This window comes from Arachis duranensis, chromosome 7 (genome assembly GCF_000817695.3).
Source record: "Arachis duranensis cultivar V14167 chromosome 7, aradu.V14167.gnm2.J7QH, whole genome shotgun sequence".
Classification (NCBI taxonomy): Eukaryota; Viridiplantae; Streptophyta; class Magnoliopsida; order Fabales; family Fabaceae; genus Arachis; species Arachis duranensis.
Genome location: NC_029778.3, coordinates 43,047,675 through 43,067,290, shown reverse-complemented (window position 1 = coordinate 43,067,290; position 19,616 = coordinate 43,047,675). Strand labels below are relative to the sequence as shown.

Genomic DNA, 19,616 nt, shown 5'->3' with positions numbered 1-19,616 from the left:
TGAACCAGAAGCTAATGAAGAAAATTCTGATGAAAAAATGGAGAATCCAGAAGCTTCTCGAACAAGGGGAAAGAAATCATATGTTTGGCAGTATTTTACTCAACTTCCATTAACTGAGACAAAGGGACTGCACCAAGCTAAATGTAATCATTGCCAGAAAAAATACGGTTGTCATCCTACTAAACATGGCACAAATTCTCTAAATAAGCATTTAAAGAGTGCTCATAAGTGGATATTTACTAAAGCGGGGAAGAAGGGTACACTTCATGGGTACATGCCCAAAATTGAAGAAGAGGATCTATGCAATGCTTTTAAGGGTTATAACTTAGAAGATTGTAAGAAGTCTGTAGCTGAGTTTGTTGTACTTGATGAAATGTCATTTAAAGTTGTCGAGGGGATTGGGTTTCGCAGGATGTTAAATCGATTTGAGCCAAGATTTACTGTACCATCTAGGATGACAATCTCAAGAGATTGCTTTCAACTTTATTTAGATGAGAAGTAAAGGTTAAAAGAATGGTTGGCAAAGTCATGTGCTCGGATTTGTTTGACAACAGATTGCTGGACATCAAATCAAAACTATACTTATATGAGCTTGACTGCACATTTTATTGATGAAGAATGGATGTTACAAAAGAGAATTATAAATTTCTGTCAAATTGAGAACCACAAGGGTGACACTGTTGGAAGAGAAATCGAGAAATGCTTGAGAGAGTGGGGAATTGAAAAAGTCTTCACAATCACAGTGGATAATACAACTTCGAATGATGGAGCTATTACTTATCTTCAAAGGAAATTAGGTGCAAGAGGTGGGTTGGTGTGTGGAGGAAAGTATATGCATGTGAGATGCTGTGCTCATGTTCTTAATTTGGTAGTGAATGAAGGAATTAAAGAGCAACACACTTCAATTGAAAGCATTAGAAATGCTGTAAGGTATGTTAGGTCCTCTCCTCAAAGGACTAAAAAATTTAAAGATTGCATTGAGGCTGAATTAATTGAATCTAAAAGTCTTGTGTGCTTGGACGTTCCAACTAGGTGGAATTCTACCTATCTAATGTTGGAACATGCCGAGAAATTTGAAAAAGCTTTTGATAGATTTTATGATTAAGAACCTGATTTTCTTAGGTGGTTTGGAGAGGATAGTGGGGGAAAAAAGAAAATTGGTCCACCTACACCCCTTGATTGGCAACATGCTAGGTTATTCATGGATTTTTTGAGAGTTTTCTATGAGATAACTTTGACTTTCTCATCTTCCTTGCATGTTACATCTAACATATGTTTTCATGAAATTGCATCTGTTGCTTCTCAATTAACATCTTGGAGCCACAATCAATCTGATTTGTTAGGAAGTATGGCATGCGCTATGAAACATAAATATGATAAATATTGGGGACCAGTTGACAAATTTAATCCATTGTTACTTGTTGCTGTTGTATTGGATCCTCGGTACAAACTAGATTATCTCTGTTGGTGTTTGGAGGATGTCTATGACAAGGAAGTATCTACTAGCATGACTGGTGTTGTTAAACTCACATTAGATACATTGCATAAGTTTTATGAAAAAGAGGTTATCGATGATAAAGGAAGGGATGATGGTGGAGATTCATCTAGTATTGTATTGGATGACAATATTAAAATCTCAGCTGGTGCCAAGGGCGTTTCTGAAAATCGAGTGAATATGTGAAAAAAACAAAAAAGAGAGAAGGCTAATGCAGATAGCAAGTCGGATGTGGAGAGATATTTGGCCGAGGATACTGTGGAAGATGAGAATTTTAATATATTGACTTGGTGGAAAGTGAATGCTTCAAAATACAGGATTCTTTCTCTCATAGCCCGCGACATCTTGGGTATTCCGGTTTCAACTGTTGCTTCTGAATCATGCTTCAGCACCGGTGGACGTGTGCTTGATGTCTTTCGTAGCTCTTTGTCACCATTAATGGCTGAAGCTTTGATATGCACTCAAAGTTGGTTGTGCCCTTCTAAACAAAACGTTGGAGATCAAGAGTTTGATCAATTTGATAACAGTCAGAAGATTGTTGAAGGTACATTTATGATATCTTTATTATTTGTGACTTATTTATTTCAAGTAATAATCTTTTATATGAAAAATGAGTAATTTTATATGTTTTGTAGGTTTCACTAATACATCCACATTACAAGGAACAAGTTGACAACATTAATGGCTATTGATAGAGGATGATTATTCTTATGTATTGTAAACCTTAACATTTTATTTGTATTGACTTAAATATTATTGTGTTATTTGTATTGACTTAAATATTTAGTGTTATTAGACAATATTAGTATTGGACTATTGATTGTGATGATGCTTTGGTATTGATTGTGATTATGTTTTAATTTTGAAGAAGGGTTGGTTATGGCCCGGTTTTCACCCGATTTTCACCCGGTTTAATTGTGGCCTGAAAGATTGTTGGTTTCATCGGGTTTAGGGCCGGGTCCGGGTCTAATAAATAGACCCGGTCTATATTTCGGGTCGGGTCTGGGTCACCTCAAACCCGGCTTCACTCGACTCATGTGCACCCCTAAGTTCTCGTATAGAGATAAGGTTTGGTAAATTAATTAAAATTAATTTTGTTCTTTAAGTTTGATTGATGATTGATTGTTTGGTGATTGAAACTGAGTGTTTATATGTCGATTTGATTATGTTTATTTGATAAAATTAAGATTGGAATTCAAGTGACTTGGAAGTCACTGTTGTTGCTGTTGAACCGTGAGCTTTCAAGGCTTGAATTCAAGTTTAATTGATGTATTTTTATGTGTTTATGATGGCTAAAATGTTGCACTTTGGTTTGAGAAAAATCGGATAAAAATCGATAATCAAAAAGCTCGAAAACGGATTTAAAATCAAGTATATATATTTTCGAAGATCACAAGAGAATATTTTTATTTTGAGGAGTGTTTTCACCAACGCAAATATTATTTTTGAATATAAAAATGTAATTTGATAAAAGATCAGGGTAAAAATAGTAATTATATGAATTTTGGGGATATTTTGAGTAAAAAGTAAAAGTTTAGAGATAAAATGGATATTTTATAAAAGTTTAGAGTTATTTTTAAAAATATGAAGTTAAATTAGTGATTTTATAAAAATGTCGAATTAAAAGTAAAGGTATTTAAAAGTTTAGAGTTAAGATATAATTTCTAAGAGTCTAAAAATAAAACTCTAATAAGCTAAATTTTTAATAATTTAAATATAAATTATTAATACTCTTTATTTACTCATACTATTTTACTTATATTAAATTAATTATTATATTTTATTAATAATATTATTTTATTTAATAAAGACATTATTGTTAATATAATAATAAGACATAGAAGAATAAAGTAGAAGTACTCTTTAAAAGCTTTAGAGATACCAACTTAATTTTAAAATCTTATGATTCTCTCCATAAAATACTTAGGAAAATGTGAGAGAAAAGTGAGAAGATAAGTTGGAATATTAAAAATAAGATATTAAAAGAATAACAAAAAAAAAAAGAAAAATAAGGAAGAGAAAAAATAAAAAATGATTGAATGGTTGTCTGACACGAAAGATGTAGTAGAGATATTGATTGCTTTAAAAACAAGTAGAGATAGGGTGGTAAATTGTAAAAAGAGCTTGTTTTCAAAAAATTAATACATCTGATAACCTCGTTTTAAAGAATATGGTTGCTTTCTAAACAACCTTGTTTACAAAAATTATTTTTTAAATCTTTTGAAAAATTAATATATCTGATTATTATTACTAATTAATTTTTTAAAAAATTAATATATCTAATATCTATTAAGAATCAACTCTCAATTTTCATTAGAAATTAATTTCTAAAATAAAAAATATTCAATAATAAAATATTGAAAAGTTAAAAATTAAAAAATACTATACTATGCCTTATTACATGCATTATAAATCTCTGACTTTTTAAGAATTTAATTATGAAAAATTAATTTTATAAATCTAAAGATTATTATTTTCTAAAATTAACCGCAATAAAAAATTAAAATTTTATTTATGTCAAATTGAATTTAATTAATAACGGTTTATAAGTAATTCTTTTAATAATAAAGTATTGTATATAATTTAAAATTTAAGTAATTGGAGGATAGAATTAAATTTAAATTTAAGTGTTTTAATTTTTACTAAAATTTTAAAATTATTCTTATTTTATTTGACTAAAATTTTATATTTCAAAAATTATTTTACTAAGACAACTAAATCAAATTTTGATAATTTAAATATAAATTAATTAAAATTCTTCTATAATTTTTAAAATAATTAAATATTTCGAATATTTAAATTTTTATACTAATTTTATCTATTTTTCTAACTTACCCACACACACTGAAAAGAAGAAAAAGAAAAGAGGACAAGAGTGATAGATGATAGAGAAGCGGGGAAGTAAGGGAAAGAAGAAAGGGGGAAGGGGAAACCCTAGTAGCCGCTCACCCCTAACATCCCTGTCACCGCGCCTCTACCTGCCATCTGTCTCGCCATTTTGCCCTTTGTCGTTCGCGCCTGCCTCGCTGTCTCTGCTCTGCTCGTTTGCATGTTTGTTCTGTCTCGTTGTTCACTTCTTACTTCGAGTCTCACCTTCAGCTTCTCCTCGCTGCCAACTTCCTCCCCGCTCGTCTTCACTGGCAGAAGAAGCAGACAGAACCAGCATCTAGTCCCTCTTCTGGTGGTCGTTATTGTCCCCGGTCATCAGTTGGTCAGCTTCCTTCACCGTTAATTGGTCCCTTGTTGAGCTTTCTTCGGCCATATTCCTTTTTCTTCAATTTAATTGCTGTAAATCATCACTATGCCTTTAATTTTTTTATGAAAGTTGAATTTGTTGCTGAAATTATCATTGAGCTAAATTTTGTTGTTGTTGTAAATCATATTGGAGGTAAAGTTTTGTGTTGCTGAAAAATATCACTGAGCCTCGTCTCTCCCTTGTTTGCTGGTTACTGATTTTTCTAATTTTGAGTTGTTTACGGTGCTATGGTATTTCACTGCATTGTTAAGTTTTGTTAATTTTATTAATTGTGATTTCTGAGTTGTTGGTTGCTGATTTTTTTAATTTTGAGTTATTGATGGTGTTATGGTGCTGATTTTTTTTTATTCTGAACTCGTGTAGAATAACATTGTTGCAGCTTCTGTTGTTAAGTTTTTTTTTCTATAATCTTTATGAAACTGGAATAGCTGTTGATGGTTGATTTTAATGATTCTGGAATAAGTTTGTTGATGGTGCTATTAAAGCTAGTTATGAAAAGCAAGAGCAATTAGAGTTTAAGAAAGTTCAAGATAGTGTGGCTTTACTACTGTTCTAAGGTTTACCTGAAACAGAAAGGTCGATCTCAGACGAGATCTTCTGGTCTGGTCAAGGCAATTGTGTCTGACTTGTTGGAGCAAGAGGTGCTGCTTGGTCCTTGATCACCGGTGGGTGATGGTACCTGCAAGAGACTCCGATGCTTAAATTAGTACGGACTTTAGGCAGATTTTTGTAGAATTGGAGTATGAATTATACCTGGGTGATCTAGTGTATTTATAATGGCATTTGCCAATCTTCCTTTGAGATACGTTTGTTATCTTATCTTATCTTTTGTGGGTAAGATCATATCTTTGAACAACCGCGTCTTAGTAGGCGGTGGTTTTTTGTTTTGGGCTTCTTTGGGCCTTTAGTGGAGATCTTCCGAGCTCTTTTGTGAAGAGTTCGTTTTGATGGGCCAACCTTTCCCTTGTCTTCGTCGAACCTAGACCTTATAGCTCGGTCCGAGGTATGAACAGTGCCCTTACTTGAGCTTCGACCTTTCCATGAGGTTGTGCTTCTGAGCTTCGACCTCTTTGGAGAAGTCGTGTTCAAGCACCTGTTCGGTTGCGCCTGGTCTGCTCCTCGTCATGCGAGTTTCGTGTCTTTAATGATATTTTGAAACGCGAAGCATTTTTTACTTTCCCTCTTTAATTGCTGCGTCATTTTCAAGGGCGTTAGCTCTTTGGGAGTATACAAGCGCTTTTAAAGCCTATTGATTGGACTTTTATTCCTTTTGCCATTTCTTTTCCCTCTTTGCATTTTGTTTGAAATCAAAGGGGTCTTTCTTTCAGTTTCTTTGTTTCTATTTGCTTTCTTCATTTTCTGGAGGAAGTTTCTCTTTCTTCTTTGATTTGCCCTAAGCTTTTCTTCTCCTCTGGAGCTTCAAAGTGCTTGTTGGTGTGAATCGTTCGTGACTCTGCTGTGCGCTTGTCATCGTTATTTCTTCTTGTCACAGGTTAGTACTTGTTTTGTGCATTTCACATTCTTTTTGTTTGTTGATAGTTGCGATCCTTCTTTGTGCTAGCTTCTGGTGCTGTTGCATGTTTTTATTTCTTGAAAAGTTTTTATTTTTTATCTTGTTGTACCTTTGAAAAAATGCTGGCTTTTTGCATTTTTCTTTTTGCTGAAAGGGTGAAAGGGTTAAGGTTTTGATTCCTTGTGTTTCTCCCTTTTTGCATTGCCTCCAAAGGGTGCTCCTGGGTTTTGATGGTGATCTTCTTGTTTCTTGTGAACCTTGGGGCGCCTTTTTGTTATTGTGTTGCTGTTTGCTTGTTCGTTCTTTGCTTCTTCCCGAGTTGCTTGGTGGTGATGCCTCTTTCATTTTCTTATTGTAGGTGTAGTTTCTATGTCTTCTCGTAGAAATATTGTTGAGATTTCTACAAAGGTCCCTCCTGGTATGGCTGACTGGTTAGATTCCATAGTGTTAATGTGTGTTACTATAGTAGACCCGGAGTATTGTGAGAAGTTTAGGAGATTCCATAGGATTTGGGAGAATAGGGAGGATGAGAAGATTTACGAGCTGTTGTTGTGCGACCCTGAGGAGAGGGTAAGTTTCCCTCCCTTAAGTCGGGCAGAGTGTCCCTTCTTTTACGCTTATGACTGCTTCTTTACCAAATTAGGTATTACCTTTCCCTTTACTGCCTTTTAGACTGATATTCTGTGGAACTTTAATATGGCCCCTTCTCAGCTTCATCCAAATTCTCGGGCTTTCATGAAAATTTTTCGGCTGTGGTGTCAGGAGTTAGGTGTCTGACCTACCATCTCTCTTTTTCTTTATCTGTTTGGGATGACGAAACCGGGGGCGGCCAAGAAGAATGCCTCTTGGATCTCTTTCCGGGCTACTCAGAGAAAGAAAGTGTTTTCTATTTTTGATGATTCCTTTCATGACTTCAAAAACTTTTATTTCAAAGTCCAGGTTGTTGAGGATGTTCACCCCCCTCTTTCTAGATGAGAACAATGAACCCACCTTCCCTCTTTGGTGGCAAAAGGACCCTGTAGTTCTTAAGTATCCCTTAGAGAGTCTTGATGAGGTGGAGAGGGCCTTTGTGGGTGTTTTTGAAGAACACTGGGGGAGCCTTCTCATCTGGATACTAAGAGGTTTTTAGGGGATCCTGCTCTTTTCCGTTTTGAGCTAGGTAGTGCCCGACTTCTTTTTATAAATTTTTCTTTGTTTGTTGTGGTCTTGTCATTATCCATTATGTAACTGTTTTCCTAGTTTCTTTTTTCAGAGTTGGTGTCAAGCTTTGATTCGATGAAGGTTTTTCACAAGGCCAAAAAGGCGGTGGCTGCCTAGAATTTGCATAAAAAGACATCGGGGGAGGGTTCTTCCCAAATCCCGCCGAAGAAGTCGGACTTAGGTCCTCAAGGACTGGAAGATTATCCCGACTCCTAAGAGGCTGAAGACTGCCGGGACTTATGATGTTAATGATAAGGACTTCGATGGCCTGGCCTTTGTTGTGGAGTATATCACCTCTCATGGCTTCGTTCCGACCGATGATGTGCCCATTATCCACCACCTTGACTTTATATCCAGCAATAGTATCCATGCTACTAGTGCTTTTCTTGAGAAGGCCAAGGCTGATTATGATAGGGTAGATGTAACAACCCCGGTTTTCGAGTACGCGAGATATTTTCTGCAGGCATGGATTTCTCCAGAAGATTAGTAAAGGGAACATCTCTGCTCTATCATCAAGCATCTCAATCCTCATTGTCATTATGTCATCTTTAAGCCAGGACCTCTTCTGAGGCAAGCTCGATAACGCAATCATGAAGAACCTAGTTTTTGAACCGTATCGGTAAGGAGTTTTTATTCTAGTTTTTGTAAATAGTCTCAGTTTGACGAACCTGAATCAATTCATGAGAGAAGAGAGATAATAGTATAATATTATCATTATATTAGTATTAGAAGATGTTTGAATGATATTATAAGGTTACATGGTCTGTTTTAGTTAAAAATAAGAAATCGGTTTAACCGGGTTCACAGTTTATTGGTGTAGCTTAGCACCATCACTCTCTGATGACTTTAGCGTTGCTAAGGCCTCATCATACATGTTCTATTCTCATAATAAATATGTTACTAGTGTCATTTATGCTAGTAGCTCAGAAAAGATTTTTAGAGATATTTTTACGAGTGTTCTGATACATCTAGTTTTAGTAGTTATACACTTGAGATATTTTAATATTATTTTAATCCACCTCCAAGCCAGCCAATCACAACTCACCTTACACCCTGATGAGCGGATATTTTATACGCTTTTTGGTGGTATTTTCATGTAGTTTTTAGTATGCTTTAGTCACTTTTTAGTATATTTTTATTAGTTTTTATGCAAAAATTACATTTCCGGATTTTACTATGAGTTTGTGTGTTTTTCTGTGATTTTAGGTATTTTCTGGCTGAAATTGAGGGACCTGAGCAAAAATCTGATTCAGAGGCTGAGAAAGGACTGCAGATGCTATTGGATTTTGACCTCCCTGTACTCGGGATGGATTTTCTGGAGCTAAAGAAGCTCAATTAACACGTTCCCAATTGCATTGGAAAGTAGACATCTTGGGCTTTCCAGCAATATATAATAGTTCATACCTTGCTTGAGATTTGATAGCGCAAACTGGCATTTAAACGCCAGCTTTTTACCCTTTTCTGGCGTTAAATGCCAGAACTGGTATAAAAGTTGGAGTTAAACGCCCAAACTGGCACCAAAGCTGGTGTTTAACGCTAGGAATAGCCTATGCACGTGAAAGCTTGAATGCTCAGCCCAAACACACACTAAGTGGGCCCCAGAAGTGGATTTCTGCATTATTTATCTTAGTTTACCCATTTTTTGTAAACCTAGGTTACTAGTTTAGTATAAAAACTACTTTTAGAGATTTATTTTGTACCTTATGACATTTTACATCTGAATTTTGTATCTTCTACGGTATGAGTCTCTAAGCTCCATGATTAGGGGTGAGGAGCTCTGCTGTGTCTCAATGGATTAATGCAATTACTACTGTTTTTCATTTAATCACGCTTGTTTCTATTCTAAGATATTCATTCGCATTTCAACATGATGAATGTGATGATCCGTCACACTCATCACCATTCTCAACCTATGAACGCGTACCTGACAACCACTTCCATTCTACCTTAGATTGAGTGGGTATTTCTTGGGCTCTTGGTTCATGAGTTTGATTGCCTCTCCTAAGAACAGAGCATCCAAATCCGTGAGATTAAAGTCTTCGTAGTATAAGCTAGAATCAATTGGTAGCATTTCTGAGATCCAGAAAGTCTAAACCTTGTTTGTGGTATTCTAAGTAGGATCTGGGAAGGGATGACTGTGATGAGTTTCAAACTCATAAAAATGTTGGGCATACTGAGAGTGTGCAAAAGGATCAACGGATTCTATTCCAACACAAATGAGAATCGACAGATGATTAGCCATGTACATGGACCATTTTCACTGAGAGGACGGCGGGTAGCCATTGACAACGGTGATCCACCAGCATACAGCTTGCCATGGAAGGAGCCTTGCGTGCGTGAAGAAGAAGATAGTAGGAAAGCAGAGATTCAGAAGACAGAGCATCTCTAAAATCCCAATCTGATCTCTATTACTGCATAACAAGTACTCTTTATTTCAAGTTCTTTTACTTTTTGCAATTAAAACTAAGAATCATTATTGATATCCTGACTAAGACTTACAAGTTAACCATAGCTTGCTTCAAGCCGACAATCTCTATGGGATCGACCCTTACTCACGTAAGGTATTACTTGGACGACCCGGTGCACTTGCTGGTTAGTTGTGTGGAATTGCAAAAGTGTGATTGTGATTTCGTGCACCAAGTTTTCGGCGCCGTTGCCGGAGATTGTTCGAGTTTGGACAACTGAAGGTTCATCTTGTTGCTTAGATTTGGAAATTTTTTTCTTTTTGGTTTATAGTCACTAAATTTTAGTCTTCTATTTTCTTTTCAAAAATTTTTCAAAAATCTTATTTTTCTTTACTAATTTTTTTATTTTTAAAATTTTGAGTTTACTTTCATGTTTTAAGTTTGGTGTCTTTTGTGTTTTTATCTTATATATTTTAGAATTATTAGTGTCCAAGGTATAAAAATTTTTAAATCTTATTTATTTTTCTTAAAAATTTTCAAAAAGTGTTCTTGGTGTTCATCTTGACATTCAAAATTTTTTTTGTTTGCTTTCCTTGTTTTAATCTAAAAAAATTCTAAGTTTGGTGTCACTTTATTGTTTTTCTCTTTCCTCATTAAATTCAAAAAAATATCCTTTCCTTTAATTGGTCACAATTTTCGAATACATTAGGATTGATTTAGTAAAAATTTTAATTTTAAAAATTCTATCTTCTCAAATCTTTTTCAAAATAAAATTCTTTTTTTATTTATTTTTATTTTTAATTTTTTTCAAAAATCGTTTAAAATATTTTTTTAATTAATTAATTATTTTACTTTTCAAAATTTCTTTTATTTACTTTTCTAATTTTTGAAATTTTTGTTTGATTTTTTTCTATTTTATTTTATTTTAATTTTGTCTCACATCATCTCCCTTTCTCCATCATGGACCTAAGTGGGAATAAACAGTCTAGAAAGACTCTGGGGTCATATGCTAACCCCACTGCTGCTTCATATGGGTGTAGTATCTGTATACCCCCCATCAAAGCTAGCAATTTTGAGCTAAACCCCAGCTCATTATCATGGTGCAGCAAAATTGTCAGTATTTCGGTCTTCCACAAGAAGAACCTATTGAGTTTCTGGCACAATTCTTAAAAATTGCTGACACAGTACGTGATAAGGAAGTAGATCAGGATGTCTACAAATTATTACTGTTTCCATTTGCTGTAAAAGATCAAGCTAAGAGGTGGCTAAATAACCAACCCATAGCAAGCATAAGAACATGGAAATAGTTATCAGACAAATTCTTGAATCACTACTTCCCTCCAAAAAGGATGACACAACTAAGGTTGGACATCCAAGGCTTTAAACAAGAGGATCATGAATCTCTTTATGATGCCTGGGAGAGGTACAAAGAGATGCTAAGGAAATGCCCCTCTGAAATGTTTTCAGAGTGGGTGCAGTTAGACATCTTTTACTATGGGCTTACAGAAAAAGCCCAGATATCTCTAGACCACTCAGTTGGTGGATCTATACACATGAAAAAAACAATTGAAGAAGCTCAAGAGCTCATAGATACAGTTACTAGAAATCATCATCTGTACTTAAGTAGTGAGTCCTCCATGAAAGAAGAGGCTAAGGCAGTATCCACTGAACTTAGTCCTCCAGAACAAGTTGCTGAATTCAATCAGCAATTATGTTATCTAACAGAGCAGCTAGCAGAATTTAAGGAAATGCTACAAGAAACCAAGGATGCTAACCAAAGTATGGAAAAACAATTGAATCAAACAAAATAGCAGTTATCCAGACAAATAACAGAAGAATGCCAAACTGTTCAATTAAGGAGTGGGAAGACATTAAATGTCTCAACTCAAGGTAACAGAAAGTCAAGGAAGGGACAACTAACAGAGGATGAGCAAACCACTGCCCAAAATCCCTCTGAGGATAGTAAAAGCCCAGAGAGGAATAATTCTGGCATTCAAACGCCATAATAGGGTGAAAATTGGCGTTAAACGCCCAGTGGATGCCCACTTTTGGCGTTCAAACGCCAGAAAAGGGTGAAAAACTTGCGTTAAACGCCCAGTCCATGTGCAGTTTTTGTGTTCAAACGCCAATGCGGGATCAGACACCTGCAAGTGCTGATAATAACCCTCCTAAGAAGGCTTCTCCAACCACCTCTGTAGGAAATAAACCTGCAGCAACTAAGGTTGAGGAATATAAAGCCAAGATGCCTTATCCTCAGAAACTCCACCAAGAGGAACAGGATAAATAATTTGCCCGCTTTGCATACTATCTCAAGACTCTTGAAATAAAGATTCCGTTTGTAGAGGCACTTGAGCAAATACCCTCTTATGCTAAGTTCATGAAAGATATCTTAAGTCATAAGAAGGATTGGAGAGAAACTGAAAAAGTTTTCTTCACTGAAGAATGCAGTGCAGTCATTCTGAAAAGCTTACCAGAGAAGCTTAAAGATCTCGGAAGCTTTATGATACCATGCACATTAGAGGGTACTTGTACCAAGACAGCTCTATGTGATCTTGGGGCAAGTATTAACCTAATACCTGCATCCACTATCAGAAAGCTTGGCTTGACTAAAGAAGTCAAACCAACCCGAATATGCCTCCAACTTGCTGATGGCTCCATTAAATATTCATCAGGCGTAATTGAGGACATGATTGTCAAGGTTGGGCCATTTGCCTTTCCCACTGACTTTGTAGTGTTGGAAATAGAGGAGCACAAGAGTGCAACTCTCATTCTAGGAAGACCTTTCCTAGCAACTGGACGAACCCTCATTGATGTCCAAAATGGGGAGGTGACCCTGAGAGTCAATGAGGATGAGTTTAGTTGAATGCTGTCAAAGCTATGCAGCATCCAGACACATCAAAAGACTGCATGAGAGTTGATATTATTGATTCCCTGGTGGAAGAAGTCAATATGACTGAGAGTCTCGAATCAGAGCTAGAGGACATCTTTAAAGATGTTCAGCCTGATTTGGAAGAACCAGAGAAAACAAAAAAACCCTTGAAAACTCCTCAGGAAGAGGATAATCCTCCTAAACCTGAGCTCAAACCACTACCACCATCCCTGAAATATACGTTTCTGGGAGAGGATACAACTTTTCCTGTGATCATAAGCTCTGCCTTAGAACCACAGGAAGAGAAAGCACTACTTCAGGTGCTAAAGACACACAAGACAGCTTTTGGGTGGTCCATAAGTGATCTTAAGGGCATTAACCCAGCCAGATGCATGCACAAGATCCTATTGGAGGATGATGCTAAGCCAGTGGTTCAACCACTGAGGCGGCTAAATCCGGCCATGAAGGAAGTGGTGCAGAAAGAGGTCACTAAATTACTAGAGGCTAGGATTATTTATCCTATTTCTGATAGCCCCTGGGTGAGCCCTGTCCAAGTCGTCCCAAAGAAGGGAGGTATGACAGTGATTCATAATGAAAAAAATGAACTGGTTCCTACAAGAACAGTTACAGGGTGGCGTATGTGTATTGACTACAGAAGGCTCAATACAGCCACCAGAAAGGATCATTTTCCTTTACCATTCATAGACCAGATGCTAGAAAGACTAGCAGGTCATGACTATTACTGCTTTTTGGATGGCTATTCAGGCTATAACCAAATTGCAGTAGATCCTCAGGATCAAGAGAAAACAGCATTCACATGTCCATCTGGAGTATTTGCCTACAGAAGGATGCCATTTGATCTGTGTAATGCACATGTAACCTTTCAGGGATGCATGCTTTCTATTTTCTCTGATATGGTAGAAAAATTTCTAGAAGTCTTTATGGATGACTTCTCAGTATTTGGAGATTTATTCAGCTCCTGTCTTGATTATCTAGCACTTGTTCTGAAAAGGTGCCAAGAGACTAACCTGGTTTTAAACCGGGAAAAATGTCACTTTATGGTGACTGAAGGAATTGTCCTTGTGCATAAAGTTTCGAACAAAGAAATAGAGGTGGATCAAGCTAAGGTAGAGGTAATTGAAAAATTACCACCACCCACCAATGTTAAGGCAATCAGAAGCTTTCTGGGACATGCAGGATTCTACAGGAGGTTTATTAAGGATTTTTCAAAAGTCGCAAAACCTCTGAGTAATCTGCTAGCTACCGATACACCATTTGTCTTTGACACAGAGTGTTTGCAGGCCTTTGAGACTCTAAAGGCTAAGTTGGTCACAACACCTGTCATTTCTGCACCAGACTGGACATTACCATTCGAATTAATGTGTGATGCCAGTGACCATGCTATTGTTGCAGTATTAGGACAAATGCATAACAAGCTTCTGCACGTCATTTACTATGCCAACCGTGTTCTAAATGACGCATAGAAGAATTACACAACCACAAAAAAAGAGCTGCTTGCAGTGGTTTATACCATTGACAAGTTTAGATCCTATTTAGTAGGATCAAAAGTGATTGTGTACACTGACCATGCTGCTCTCAAATATCTACTCACAAAGCAGGATTCAAAACCTAGGCTCATAAGATGGGTGTTGCTTCTGCAAGAGTTTGATATAGAAATAAGAGACAGAAAAGGGACAGAGAACCAAGTAGCTGATCACCTGTCCCGGATAGAACCAGTAGCAGGAGCGTCTTTTCCCTTAACTGAGATCTCTGAAACCTTTCCGGATGAGCAACTCTTTGCCATTCAGGAAATATCATGATTTGCAGACATTGCAAACTATAAGGCTGTAAGATTCATACCCAAAGAGTATAGTAGACAGCAAACAAAAAAATTAATTTCTGATGCAAAGTATTACTTGTGGGATGAACCATATCTCTTTAAAAGATGTGCAGACATAATGATCTACAGATGCATGCCTAGAGAAGAAGCACAGAAGATCCTATGGCATTTCCATGGATCACAATATGGAGGACATTTGGAGGTGAGCGAACAGCCACAAAAGTTTTCCAATGTGGCTTCTACTGGCCTACCCTCTATAGAGACTCCCGAGAGTTTGTACGTAACTATGACAGTTGCCAAAAAACTGGTAATTTGCCTCACAGTTATGCCATGCCTCAGCAAGGGATCTTAGAAATTGAGTTTGATGTATGGGGTATTGATTTTATGGGGCATTTCCCTCCATCATACTCAAACACTTACATTTTGGTGGCAGTAGATTATATATCTAAATGGGTAGAGGCAATTGTCACACCCACTAATGATACTAAGACAGTGCTAAAGTTCCTCAAGAAGCATATCTTCAGCAGATTTGGTGTCCCCAGAATACTAATCAGTGATGGAGGAACTCATTTCTACAATAAATAGCTTGACTCCGCTCTGATCTGATATGGAATTAACCACAAAGTGGCAACTCCATATCATCCACAGACAAATGGATAGGCTGAAGTCTCAAATAGATAACTAAAACAAATCCTAGAATGGACTGTAAGTACCCGTAGAAAGGATTGGGCAAGGAGTCTGGATGATGCTCTATGGGCATACAGAACTGCATTCAAAACTCCTATAGGGACCTCTCTATACCAGCTTGTGTATGGAAAAGCTTGTCACCTGCCAGTGAAACTGGAACACAAGGCCTATTAGGCAACCAGATTCCTAAACCTTGATGCCAAGTTAGTTGGAGAGAAAAGATTGCTCCATTTGAATGAGCTAGAGGAATTCAGACTCAATGCTTTCGAAAATCCAAAGATTTACAAAGAGAAAGCAAAAAGGTGGCATGACAAGAAACTATCATCTAGAGTCTTTGAGCCAGGACAGAAGGTTCTGCTGTTTAAATCTAGGCTCAGATTGTTCCCTGGGAAATTTAAATCCCGATGGAGGGGACTATATGTGATCACAAGTGTGTCACCATATGGATATGTAGAGCTTCAGGATATTGACTCTGACAAAAAGTTCATTGTTAATGGACAGAGAGTCAAACATTATCTTGAAAGCAATGTTGAGCAAGAATGCTCAAATCCGAGACTAGACTAAAGCTCAGTAAAAGTCTAGCTAAAGACAATAAAGAAGCGCTTGCTGGGAGGCAACCTAGTCATTAGCAAGGGTTCTTGTTATTTAAATAATAATTATAGGAGTTTGATATAAATTATCTTTAAGGTTAATTGTCAAATGCAGAAGTTTACAGAGTTACAGAAGGATTCAGAGCACAAAGTAGAGAAAAGGAGCTCACTAGCTCGAAAACGCCAGTAAGAGGCATTTTGGGCGTTAAACGCCAGAATGGGTACCATTCTGGACGTTTAACACCAGTAAAGATACCATTCTGGGCGTTTAACGCCAGAGTTGCAGCATCTTGGACGTTCAGAAAAATGCCCAGCGACAAAGGATTCCTGGCATTTAACGCCCTGGCTGGGCGTTAAACGCCCAAATTGGCCAACAAATGGGCGTTAAATGCCAAAATGGATACCATTCTGGGCATTTAACGCTAGAATTGACAGGGGGAGGTGATTCTATTTTCACTTCAATTTTTTTCAAATTTTCATGTTTTAATTCATAATTTTCTGCATAAACATATTACAAATTTTCATCTCTTAAATTCAATTTTAAAAAATTTAATAATCTTCTAAATTCTTTTTTAATTTTCTTTCAAAATCCCTTTCAAATATTTTTCAAAAACTCATTTATCTTTTCAATTTCTTTCCAAATCTTTTCCAACTCATCATATCATCTTTTAATTCTTAGATGCATCAACAAAAATTTAGATTTAACTTTTCAATATCTTTTTTATATCTTTTGAATTTTAAAATCTCATCTTTTTCATAACATGATTCATCTTTTACAAATCATATCTTTCTATCATATCATTTTCAAAATTTTTGAAACCCACCCCTCCCTTTTAAATACACATTCGGCCATCCTCATACCTCTACCATTCGAATCTGTCTCCCCCTCTATTCCTCTTCTTTCCTTTTTTTTTTGCTTGAGGACAAGCAAACCTCTAAGTTTGGTGTATTTTTCCGTGATCACTGAGCAAAACCTCACCAAGATCGTGGCCCCTAAAGGAAAACAAACCACTTTAAGAGGCAAGAAAGAGAATAGTCCAAAACCACTTTGGAATCATGAGAGGTTCTTAACCAAAGAGCATGCAGACCATTACCACAAAATAATGGGTTTGAGGTCAGTAATCCTGGAAGTTAAGTTCGATCTGAAAGAAGACGAATATCCGGAGATCCAAGAACATATTCAAAACAGAGGTTGGAAAATCTTAGCTAATCCTGAGACAAAGGTGGGAAGAAACATGGTCCAAGAATTCTACTCAAATCTGTGGCTAACAGATAAACAGAGAATGACAGGAACTGCCTTCCATACCTTTCAAACTATGGTCAGAAGAAAGACTATTTACTTTCACCTTGAAAAAATAAGAGAGGTCTTCAAGCTGCCTCAACTACAAGATGATTCACAATCCTTTAATAGGAGAATGGTGAGAGTAGATAAGTGTTTGGACCAAGTTCCAGAGGACATATGCCTCCCTGTTACTAAGTGGATAACCAACCCAAATGGTGTCCCAAACCAACTCAAGAGAGGAGATCTCAAACCAGTCGCTAGGGGCTGGTTGGACTTCATTGGGCATTTTATACTGTCCACTAGCAACCGCTCTGAGGCCACTGTCAAAAGAGCAGTGATGATTCATTGTATTATGCTGGAAAACGAAGTGGAGATTCATCATCTGATTTCTTGTGAGATTTACACAATTGCAAATAAGAACTCCACTGAAGCCAAATTGGCTTACCTAAGCTTAATCTCTCTGCTTTGTAAAGATGCTAGGGTAAAGATGGGAGTGGATGAGTTCATCTCAGTTGAGCATCCAATCACTAAAAAGTCAATGGAGGGACAACAAGTACACGACAACTCCATCAAGAGGAGGGCACAGGAGTCCTCCCAAAAATCCCTCAAATTGACTACTGGGCCTGCCTAGAAGCATTTGTCACCAAGCTACAAGAAGATATGGATCAACTTAAGGAAGAATAGCAAAATCAAAATAGCATGCTCTGCAAGCTGCTTAAGGAACAAGAAAAGCAAGGGTGTGAGCTACAGGAGCTGAAGCGCCAGAAGCTCTCCCTTGAAGGACCAGACACCCCACAGATTGAAGGAGCATCCATCTTCCAAAATAAAGGTTGTTGAGTTTTAATATTAAATCTGTGATAACTTTATTATTAGAAACCTATCTTAAGAATTACATGAGTATTAGTAATTAGGGTCTTTATTTTTATTTTTATTTTTATTTTTATTATCTCCAAGTAAGCTATAATTTATTCTTCTCATCATCACTAAACATGAACAAAATAATAGATTTTCTTTAGAGTAACGAGGCAATTATTTCAAGTTTTCAATAAGAGAAATTCTAATTATTTTTATGTGGTGGCAACACTTTTTGTCTTTTGAATGAATGCTTGAACAGTGCATGTTTTTTATAGTGAAGTTTATGAATGTTAAAATTGTTGGATCTTGAAAGAATGATGAAAAGAAAAAGAAATGTTATTGATAATCTGAAAAATCATAAAATTGATTCTTGAAGCAAGAAAAAGCAGTGAAAAATACAAAGCTTGCAAAAAAAAAAGCCAATAGCCCTTTAAACCAAAAGGCAAGGGTAAAAAAGATCTAAGGCTTTGAGCATTAATGGATAGGAGGGCCTAAGGGAATAAAATCCTGGCCTAAGTGGATAAATCAAGCTGTCCCTAACCATGTGCTCGTGTCATGAAGGTCCAAGTGAAACACTTGAGACTGAGTGGTTAAAGTCGTGATCCAAAGCAAAAGAGTGTGCCTAAGAACTCTGGACATCTCTAACTAGGTACTCTAGCAAAGTTGAGTCACAATCTGAAAGGTTCACCCAGTTATGTGTCTGTGGGATTTATGTATCATGTAGTACTACTGGAAAATAAGATGCTTAGGGTCACAGCCAAGACTCATAAAGTAGCTGTGTTCAAGAATAAACATATTAAACTAGGAGAATCAATAACACTATCCGAATTATGAGTTCCTATGGATGCCAATCATTTTGAACTTCAAAGGATAAATTGAGATGCCAAAACTGTTCAGGAGCAAAAAGCTACTAACCCCGCTCATCTAATTAGAATCTGAGCTTCACTTAAAACTCTGAGATGTATTGCCTCTTGATTTTCTTTCTACCCTATTTTTTTTATCTAGTTGCTTGGGGACAAGCAATAGTTTAAGTTTGGTGTTGTGATGAGCGGATATTTTATACACTTTTTGGTGGTATTTTCATGTAGTTTTTAGTATGCTTTAGTCACTTTTTAGTATATTTTTATTAGTTTTTAAGCAAAAATCACTGGTGCGCGAAATTGTGAACAATACTTTTCATAACTCTCATAATCCCCGGTCATGAACCCCAAAAACTTGGTGTTCAATACCATGGCATTACACAACTTCGCACAACTAACCAGCAAGTGCACTGGGTCGTCCAAGTAATAAACCTTACGCGAGTAAGGGTCGATCCCACGGCGATTGTTAGTATGAAGCAAGCTATGGTCATCTTGTAAATTTTAGTCAGGCAAACTCAAATGGATATGGTGATGAATGAAATAAACATAAAGATAAAGATCGAGATACTTATGTAATTCATTGGTAGGAACTTCAGATAAGCGCATGAAGATGCCTTCCCTTCCGTCTCTCTGCTTTCCTACTGTCTTCATCCAATCCTTCTTACTCCTTTACATAGCAAGCTTATGTAGGGTTTCACCGTTGTCAATGGCTACCTCCCATCCTCTCAGTGAAAACGATTGCATATGCTCTGTCACAGCACGCG

The 19,616-nt window shown here is 36.6% G+C and overlaps 1 protein-coding gene across 1 annotated transcript; it reads left to right on the top strand.

The window, feature by feature from the left end:
* Positions 1–586: 586 nt before the first annotated feature.
* LOC107458894 (zinc finger BED domain-containing protein RICESLEEPER 3-like) lies at positions 587–7,041 on the top strand. The gene is made up of 5 exons (XM_016077108.1): positions 587–930; positions 1,123–1,677; positions 1,813–2,039; positions 6,623–6,834; positions 6,937–7,041. Exons 1-5 carry the CDS (start codon positions 587–589, stop codon positions 7,039–7,041), a joined length of 1,443 nt encoding a protein of 480 aa, XP_015932594.1.
* The last annotated feature ends 12,575 nt before the right edge of the window (positions 7,042–19,616 follow it).